This window comes from Grammomys surdaster, unplaced genomic scaffold (assembly GCF_004785775.1).
Source record: "Grammomys surdaster isolate TR1022 unplaced genomic scaffold, NIH_TR_1.0 125548, whole genome shotgun sequence".
In the NCBI taxonomy this organism is placed as follows: Eukaryota; Metazoa; Chordata; class Mammalia; order Rodentia; family Muridae; genus Grammomys; species Grammomys surdaster.
In genome coordinates this window covers 1026457-1036154 of record NW_021620397.1, presented here as the reverse complement: position 1 = coordinate 1036154, position 9698 = coordinate 1026457, and the positions used below count along the sequence as shown (strand labels likewise).

The 9698-nt window shown below is 40.5% G+C and overlaps 1 protein-coding gene across 7 annotated transcripts in view; it reads right to left on the bottom strand.

Moving 5' to 3' along the window:
• The window catches only part of Usp15 (ubiquitin specific peptidase 15), an 88720-nt gene that overhangs the window by 31026 nt on the left and 47996 nt on the right, over window positions 1–9698 (bottom strand). For 6 of the 7 annotated variants that reach the window (XR_003713835.1, XM_028786538.1, XM_028786539.1 and 3 more), the window contains one exon: window positions 6951–7095. Coding sequence is in view for 5 of the 7 variants with exons in the window: in XM_028786538.1 (XP_028642371.1) it covers window positions 6951–7095 (145 nt within the window). In the remaining 2 variants the exon portion in view is untranslated. Of the gene's footprint in view, window positions 1–6950; window positions 7096–9698 lie in introns of those variants that run through there. The other variant, XM_028786543.1, reaches the window with a different exon arrangement.

The following is a 9698-nucleotide window of genomic DNA, read 5'->3' as shown; positions in this document are numbered from 1 at the left end:
TCCCGTGTCCTCCTCACAAACCTCACTAATTACTCCTCAGTGCTCCCATGTTCTCCTTTCAATGCTCCCGTGTCCTCTTCACAAACCTCACTAATTACTCTTCAGTGCTCCCGTGTCCTCCTCACAAACCTCACTAATTACTCCTCAGTGCTCCTGTGTCCTCCTCACAAGCCTAATTATTCCTCAGTGCTCCCGTGTCCTCCTCACACCTGATGAACCTCAGGGGCTTCGGTCATGTTTTTACTGCATCTAACTTGAACTCATGAATGCCTACGTTGGCCCTATTGTTTGTTCATAGCTCAAATGTGAATGCCTGAGAAGCATGACACTCAGGATCAATTAAGAGCTATCTGGACTCTTGTCACAACATTCCATGTTTCCTCTGATCTCCCCTACTGTACACTCTAACCCTGACAGCAATGAAACTGTGTTACCATAGTATAATTAGTATCTATCAGAGTGAAAGATGCTCAACAGGACTTAAATATTTGCAGAGTAAATTAACAAATGACATCACAGATACAGTTTACCTGAAAACTTACTACATTTGGTAACATATAATATTCTGAACATAATGGTCAGAATAACTTTTGGTTTTTGAAAAAAATTATAGGAAAATTAATTTTAATTATATACCTGCCAAACATACAGATACATCCACAGACTATTTTAAACCTAATGATGAGGACTTCATACATGTGATCATAGAAATCTAAGACATTAACTTTATCATAAATGGAATTAAAATAGCAATGATATGAGAAGAATGAAATCCCAAGGGAATGTGTGAACTATTTCGATCATGCTTCTGATCAAACCATTACGTGTGCATATAACTTGCAAGGAAACTGCTCTGATGACTTAAGAGTGTTACATTACGGAATTACTGTGAATTTTATGGAGCATTCCTGTGTCACAGATATGTCTGTAATGGTTATACAAGAATGTGGATACCTTTAATCCCAGTGAACTTTACACTTTATAGTTAGAAGTCAATTTTGTTATGTATAGTTTACCATAACAGAATGAAAGGAGCTAATAAAATTTGCTATTAGCTGATTAGCATAATTTAATATTTATTTTTTATTTTATGTGCATGAGTATTCTGCCTCACTGTACATGTGCACTGTATGGGGACCGCATGCTCACGGAGAGAGAAGGGAGTGTTGCATTCCCTGAACTGCACATAAGGATGGCTGTGAGCCTCCGTGCATTCCCTGAACTGTACATAAGGATGGCTGTGAGCCTCCGTGGGACCTGGGAACCAAACCTGCCAAGTGCACTTAACAGCTTGGCCATTTCTCTAGCCTCTCATTAGCATAATTTTGAAAAAAGAGGTTATCTCAGGATATCCTTTTTTTTTTTTTCTCCCTTCGAGACAGGGTTTCTCCGTGTAGCCCTGGCTGTCCTGGAACTCACTCTGTAGACCAGGCTGGCCTTGAACTCAGAAATCCGCCTGCCTCTGCCTCCCAAGTGCTGGGATTAAAGGCGTGCGCCACCACCGCCCAGCCCAGGATATTCTAAATAACAATTCTGTTCAGCTCATTTATTTACCTCAGTCATGTGAACCCCCCTTGTCTCTTAGTAGTCACACAGGGATACTTAGAGCTAACTGAGAGGAAGCTGAGACATGAAGATGGCAGGGAGGATACGTTGTAGCACACAGACCACACTTGTCACTATTAGCTGAGGACCCGAATCAGCGTTGGACTCTGAATGCCTCTCTCTGGCTTAATTTGAGTGCCTGTAATTCATTTGTAGATATTCACTGAACTGTGATTCCAGGAAATAATTCACTAACCCTTTTCCTGCTCCATGCTATAGTTTTTGTCACTGTAAAACAGCAGTTGACATTATTTAGTGGTTTGTATACAGACTACTGAGAATACTCAACTCAGAAAGCTATGTGTAAAATGCACAATCACAAGCTGTTTCTTGATAGAGACAAAACAGAGAGAAGGCAGGGAACAGAACAAAGTGTGTGGATGTGGGGGGAGAAGCAAGGGATTAAACACTGTCAACAGCATATGCTCAACTAACTAGAACTGACATGTGTCCAGTTAAGAGAAATCATCAAAAGACAGAGCACGATGGACCCAGTATGGTTTCATTCCTCCTACCTACCAGAGTGTAGACCTTCCTACAGACGTTTACAGTGAGGACCTGATAACACTAATGTGCAACTTAGTACAACTACAGGGCTCATGCAGACAAGGGGAAATACTCAGAGAGCAGAGAGCCTGGGGGATCTGTTCAGATTCTGTCTCCTAGAGAAGATAGGGAAGCTTCATCCAAGACAGCTTGTTGACATGGCTGCCTAACTCTGACTTAATCAATGACCAACAGGCATGCTAATGCTGCAGGAAGAAACGTCACAGAACCTCAGATCTACACAAAGCTCCAAGCACCAAAGGGAGCTGAAAGCGCGAAGACGGTCGTACTCAGGGACGACCTCTAACGGCCATCACTACTAAGCAGCCAGCCCTAAAATCACATATAAACAAGTAACACTAAACGGTTCAATGTAGTCACTATTTGTTTACATATATGCATGATAATTCGCGAACAATAACACTGAGAAAGAGGCTGTAATTTAAGAGGGAGTGGGAGGTGGTTGTGGAAGGAATTGGAAGGAGGAAAAGGGAAAAATGATTTAACTATGTTTTACTGTCAAAAGAAAAGAAAGGAATCTAAGTCTGAAACTTAAAACCGTCCCTAAAAGTGAGTTGATGCTGAGAAGCATTTGGTGAAGGAGGTTAGGCTAAATGACATTTTTATATTACACAAATAAGTTATATTCCATTGCTCTCCAGTTCGCCAACAGGTCATACAATGGGGGCTGGCGAGAGAGCACACTGAGTGAGGGCACCTGGCACCAAACCTGGGGACGTCAGTGCAATCCCTTGGAGCCACATGGCAGGAGGAGAGAGGTGACTCTCAAGTTGTTCTCTATGGCACACGCCTGTGTACACACACACACACACACACACACACACACACACACACACACACACAAATTAATTAATGTGAAAAAATTAGACAAAGTTTTTCTACATTAAAATAACTTTAAAAAAACAATCTGACTGCTTCAGCCTACTGATACTGAGAAGTGCTGTTAGAAGATGTAACGATTGTGATTCCTCTCAGTAAGTCAGCTCTTAAATATCTGTGGATGCTCAAGGCCTTTACAGGAAGCGGTATTCTGCATGTAACTTAGTCATTCTCTCGTAGACTTTGTAACCCTCCATCCCTACATGACTTATACTCAGCGAGAGCAGTACAATGCCAAAGCCGCTCAGCTGCGGCATGGCACTGTTTCAGGGATAAAGACAGAAAATAATGCTAAATACATATGGAAATTAAAATATTTTTTAACCTGTACTTGGCTGAGTCTGTGGATATAGAACCCACAGATACAGAAGGTTGACTAGATTTTGAAATCACTGCTGCCCATGTTAGCCAGGACAATGCACATTCTGTATTTTAGAATCTGATGCACTTATCATTCTTTAAAATACTGTTTCTATGATCTATAACCATGTATCACTCTCATGACACAGAAAAACATTTAACTCTCAGTTACAAAAACATTGGTTCTAGAGAAATTCAGGACAGAGAAGTTACATATTTTCTCCTCAGCTGAGGGAAAGACTTATGTTCAGGACTTATGTTCCACTCTTAGTGGAGCCACACAAAAGCAGGATGTTGTTTTAGAGCACAATTTCTTCTCTACAGCTGTATTAAACTCTCACACGAGTGTACTCCAGACAGTGTTTCCTAAAACCACTTGTGTGGATCACAGGTTCTCCCTTCCTCACCATCCTGTCTGTAAAGGGAGGGACACTTCCCCCTTGCCCCAATCCAGAGAGGACAAAGAGACCACACCCTGCACACATCTGTGCAGCGAGCGCCTGATCTGAGAGAGGCCCTGACAGCGAAGACTGCCTTACAGGTAGTTCTGATAACAGTTGTTTTCCAACTTCTTGTAAAAGGACCTGAGTGACTCAATTTATTAATTAGGCACAGACGTTAAACACCTGTTTGGAAAGTATGATTTGAATTTTTAATTTTTAAATTTTTAATTGGCTACATTCTTAAGTTATCAGAATTAATCATTTTCTTTAAAAATCTGAAACTATTGATTTAAAGTTTCTATGTCTCAGGAATGACAATTTTTTTCTTTCTTTGATGGGCAGAATAATTACATGTAACATTGGAAAAGGCCTGGTGATGCAGGCCTGTAATAAATCCCAGCAATCTAAAGCGAGGTTAAGGCCAACCTGGACCTCGTCTCAAAACACAAGTAGGAAGGGGCTGGGGACGACAGTGATGCACTTGCCTACTACGTGTGAAGTACTGATTAGTCCCGACTACAGTGAAAAATCAGTGACTAATACAATTACAGAGTTTCATGTTTAAATGGGCCTTTGAGATTTGTGTCACAACAAGACAAGTGGGGGCCATAATAAATCATATCTAAAGCTATGAAATAACGCAGAGAATTCCCCCATCTGCCACACTTTCCTATTGTTCTACAATATGATGACCTAGTTTCTTTAAAGAATGCTGTCAGAGTGTGTGTTTACCTGTACGAGCACATCCAAGTATGTGAGCTGAAGACAGAAGATGACTTGTGGGACCCAGCTCCAATCTCCCTACCATAAGGGACCTTAGGACTGAATCCAAGTCACAAGGCTTGGTGACAGATTCCCCACCCACCCTAATCCGTTCCACTGGCCACAAAGAATGCTTTTTCTGTATAGTATAACTTTTTATATTTGAAAAGTATTTATTTTATCTATCTTTTTTCCCAATTCAATAGATTGGAGAAAAGAGGTTGACTTTAAAAATGTTTGGAATATCAGCCCACTTTATATCAGCATGACCAGAACTGCCTTCCTGGAATCTGTTTAGAGCCCTACTGTGTCTGTTAGAAGGATGAAAACACCACCTTAGGCTGTGCTGCCTTCCAGTGGGAATACCCTACCACTCCCTGCTTCAAATACACTCATGGCCCAGCTCCCAGGAAAGGGCAAATGTCTGAAACCTACTCATCTAATGCTGGTTAAATCACCTCCAGACACAGACATAAAAGCAAGCAAAACACCAATATTCATGACAATAAATAAATATTTTTTTTTCCTTTTTCTAACTTATTTGGAAGAGCTTTGTTTTAGAGAAGTATAGTTTTTAACAAAGTTAAGATACAAGCATTGAATACTCTCCACTATCTAACACAGTAGCTGCAGACATCCCCACCAGCCACCTTTATGATTACAATAGAAAAGTTAGAAGCCATATCCTCATGGCCACGTTGAGCTATATTAAAAGACATGATTAGGGTTTACCAATTAATTGCAATAACAGAAGAAAAACTTAAAAATAAAAGCCAATTTTAGCTGAACAAGATAGTTGTATTGAGTATTTGCCAGGTGTAATGGCTCATGCCTATCTGCCCATCACTCATGAAAAGGATTACAATGACCCACGAGGGAGGGGAGAGAGTGCAAGACTAGAGAAAGAGTGGACATTGCCTCAAAATACATAGGAAAAAAAAGAAAGAAAAAAGAAAAGAAGGATAATTTTCCCAAACGATCAAACTGTGATAACTGTTTTCAAGAGATTGCAGGTACGCACAAGGAGGGAAGCAGACTACCTCAAAGCCATGAGAACACAGCCGGTGCTGTCCCCTGGGAGGGGACCACCAGAACAAGCCCTGAGAGAACACCAAGACTCACTCTTGTGCTGTCACGACAGAACACAATAGAAACGGCCGCTGTGACAGTACGCAGCGAGTAGAACGCAGTCAATTGTATCTTCTTCAGACACTAGGCCTTTGTGAGATAAACATAAGGTAAGTTTCCTACACTGGAATAGTAGAATTCGCCTCTGGCGCACAACCTACAGAGGGAGCCAGCTTGCCTTTCCTCTGCTCTTCTCTGGGCTCAGTGTCCACGACTTTACTACTTCCTAAGCAACTATCTGGGCAATATATTGTTAAATAATGTCCAGCCAGTAAGAATCCTTGAACAATAACAGAATAAAGCAATCCACATTCAAGCAGGATCACCGCTCATCCCAAAAGGTTTAAAGAAGAGTTTACTAATTTATCCAGTCTCTGCCATCTCCTGAATGGTCCCACTAAGAAACTATGTTCCCTGTTCCCTCTAGTTTATTGCCAACTCTTGGCCTAGATAGTTCAACAATACTTTAACTGGCCAAGAAACTGCAAAGAGAAGGGTTAAGTTAGGACTCAGCTGGAGTAATGACAACATCTGGATGACAAAGTCACTGGTGGTAATCCACTAGCCATGCTCCGTACTCTAGCCTAGCCTTACTCTGGGCTTTAAAGAACACAGAACTTTATCTATGGTAAGTGACTGGAGCAACCTGCTCTAGTTTATATACATGACAGCAACCTCAATATACATTTCTTTCATCACCTCAGAACTAGAGACATAAATATCTAAGACATGGAAGACTACACAGAACATAACACAAAGAAAGCCTCCACAGAAGACACAGGAAGAAAGCAGTAGTCTTTCTTGTATAGCCAAAGAAAGCTGTGGAAGAGAACAGTGGTTCAAGCATGTCTTACTCTGAAGGATCAAGCCCTAGTTAACGGTTTCATATCTTATTTTTTTTTTAAAGCAACAGAGTTCTACTGAATAAAAGGGAAGTGTCATTGCTTCTCCTCTGGGAATGTAAGTTTCCTTCTTGAAATGATATTTTGCACCAAGTAACATCAGTGTGAATATAGCGATAACCCACCCTCCTTGACTGAGAGGCAGGACTGTATGCTAATTCCAGCAGTGTAAGAGCAGGATATACATAAATATCCCACATATTACAAACTGTCAACACACGTGAAAAGATAAAGACAAAGTAACTGTTCTTTTTGTAGCAAGGATTCCATGAACACAAGTTTCCCTCTGCTTGGAGAGACCTACCTGAATGGCCGAGTTCATGAAACACGTATTTCCCAGGTTACTTAGGCCACACAGGCCTGGCTGCTCATTGTTTCTTCCTGGCTCTGAATAATCATAGTTCTTATAAGCAGTATATGACGGGAGACAATAATTTGAGTTTTTCACACTAGAAGAAAAAATTATAAAAATGTAGCCAATTACATCACAATATAGTTACAATAAAGAATACTTTAAGCCTATTCATGAGATATCTGGTTAATCATTAACTATCTTTTCCTGGACACTCAACTAGTACTTTTGAGATAGGATTTTCAAAGAAACTTCCTTAATTACAGCACTCTTTACCCAAGCAACAGCACACTGTAACACAGCATGTCACTCCAGAAACCCCACTATTATGTCATTCTACCCTGGGTTAACGGGAGCAGCATCATGGCTTGCTCCATTCTGCATTGCTCCGTCAAAATTAAAACACTCAGATTTGAGACACCACCAGCACCAATAAATCATCTCATTTATGTCCCTTTGAATCAGTCTGCTAGTGTAAGGTGAGGACTGCTGGGCAGGAAGAGTGGGCTTTAGTTCCAGATGAGCACTGAGAAGCCCAAGGCCACTATGACATCACTGTTGCACTGATGCATTCAAAGTTCTATTTATAGCTTCTATGCTAGACTAGCAAAGTCAGCACTGATTCGGAGAACGGCCCTGATCAGGAACACTGAATGGACCGTGTGCAAGGAGATCCAGTACCACTGACTGCCCTTTCTTCCAGTTGCTGCAATACAGCACTTTATCAATTCAAAAACTGGTTAAAACGTCTCTATAATCTAAAATTTAGCAAATTAGAATAAGTTTAGAAAGAATTAAGTCAGTAGGCTAAATCTTATTTTTACATATAATAATCTTGTGAAAAAGTGAATTCTTAATTTTTTAGAGACTGGCTGTGATATAAGAATATTTACAAGAGATTCTTTAGAGTAGCTTTAAAATATCAGACTTTCAAGATTTTTTTATTTCGTAGGCTTAACTTGAACACAAACCAAGGTCAGGGGCTAAATGTAAATGATTATATAAATAAAATGCAGTTTTACAAATATCATAAACCAGTAAATAATAATATTGATTGGTTATAATTTATGTTAGCTCATTTCAAAATACAATATTTCATTTTATTGTCCTCTAATTATACTCTCACTAGGGCATTACAATGGTTTACACGAACTACATTACTGCTTATTTTAAAAAGGCTTTAGTAAACACACACACACCACACCAAACAGGTAATACAAGAGTCAGACCGAGTCAGCCCAACAATAGACAGGCGGTGGTCAGCTTGTCAGACAGTCAGCAGCTAGAGGTCACAAGGGCAGCCCTCTACCTCCTGTCATCAGGCCCTGGGCACTGGGGCACGCCCACTGTAACACACTAACTCTAAGACAGGCAGTTGGCCCAATCCCTGTCTCTAGGACTAGAAACCTCACTCAGAGCTTGCCTGAGGCACTCTATAGGAAAGCTTCCACCTGTAAAGCATGGCTATTTTTATGTATTTAATTTTTTTCTTCAATTACTTTTAAGTCATCTTTGTCAGTGAGTTTTAGTTAATAGAACTGGATTTGAGTTTTTATATCTGGCCCAGAATGCTGACATAACATTCTAAACTTCCCTAAAGGTTACAAGACCACAAGAACACACCACTGCCCTTGCCTCTCCTGAGATTTAAAGACAATGCTAAGAAGATTCTCTTCTCTAATGAATTAGACAGGGCTGCTTTGGTGCAGTTGCTTACAGATGTGCACTGCTAAGCCTGCCTAAGAGATCCTGACCTTTCTCTCTCTCTACCACTCCCCTCCCTCCTTCCCCTCCTCTCCTGATACAATCCTAATTCCTAAGCATGTTTGCCCTAGCAGTCAGGGCTGTCTCAGTCTTTCTGTAAAGGATAATACAATATTTCAAATTTTTGCTGCTTTCTCTTTTCCATTACTCATTTCCATCCTCCCAGAGGATACTGAGATTTTCAGCTTTTTTATCCTGTAATTTTTCTCTTCCACTCTAATACAATCCAATAAAGTCATCCTTCTGAGTCAGTTTTTAATGAGACTATGCAGATTTTTTTAGTTAAAAAAAATACACCCCCTTCTAAATCAATTTATCTACCTATTTACCTACCTATCTCCATCCATCCATCATCTGTCTGTCTGTCTGTCTGTCTGTCTGTCTGTCTGTCTATCTGCTCCCAGTCTTCCTAAAAGGGATCTACTCAAAGATTAAATGAAAATACCAAGGTCCAGAGAAATGCAAGCTTGATGAAATCAAATTCACATTTCAGGGCTTGTAGGTATGTGTTTCAAACTTAGCTATAAGACAGATACACAGATTTCAAGTTTCTTCTTTGTAAGATTACTAGCCTTATTACTTCTGTTTTCTAGTCCTAGTCACTAAAACTTGCCAGGTGCATGTACAGGCAATTTCATGTATCATCACCAGAATTTAAGTGAAATCAACATCTTCTTTCTGTACAGTTTTTAAAAGGCCAGTACTTGCTGCACATTTCTACACTAACAGGAGAGGGAGAGACAGATACGCCCTGGCTGTGAAAGAGCGAAATTTAAGTAGCTACAGCAGAAGACCAAAGTCCCCTTCCCACAGATTCCTGAGTGCTTGTGTGCTCCCTCCCCAGTGAAAGCACATTTACATGCTTGTCCCCGGGGGAGGGAGGGAGGATGAGAGAGAGAGAGAGAGAGAGAGAGAGAGAGAGAGAGAGAGAGAGAG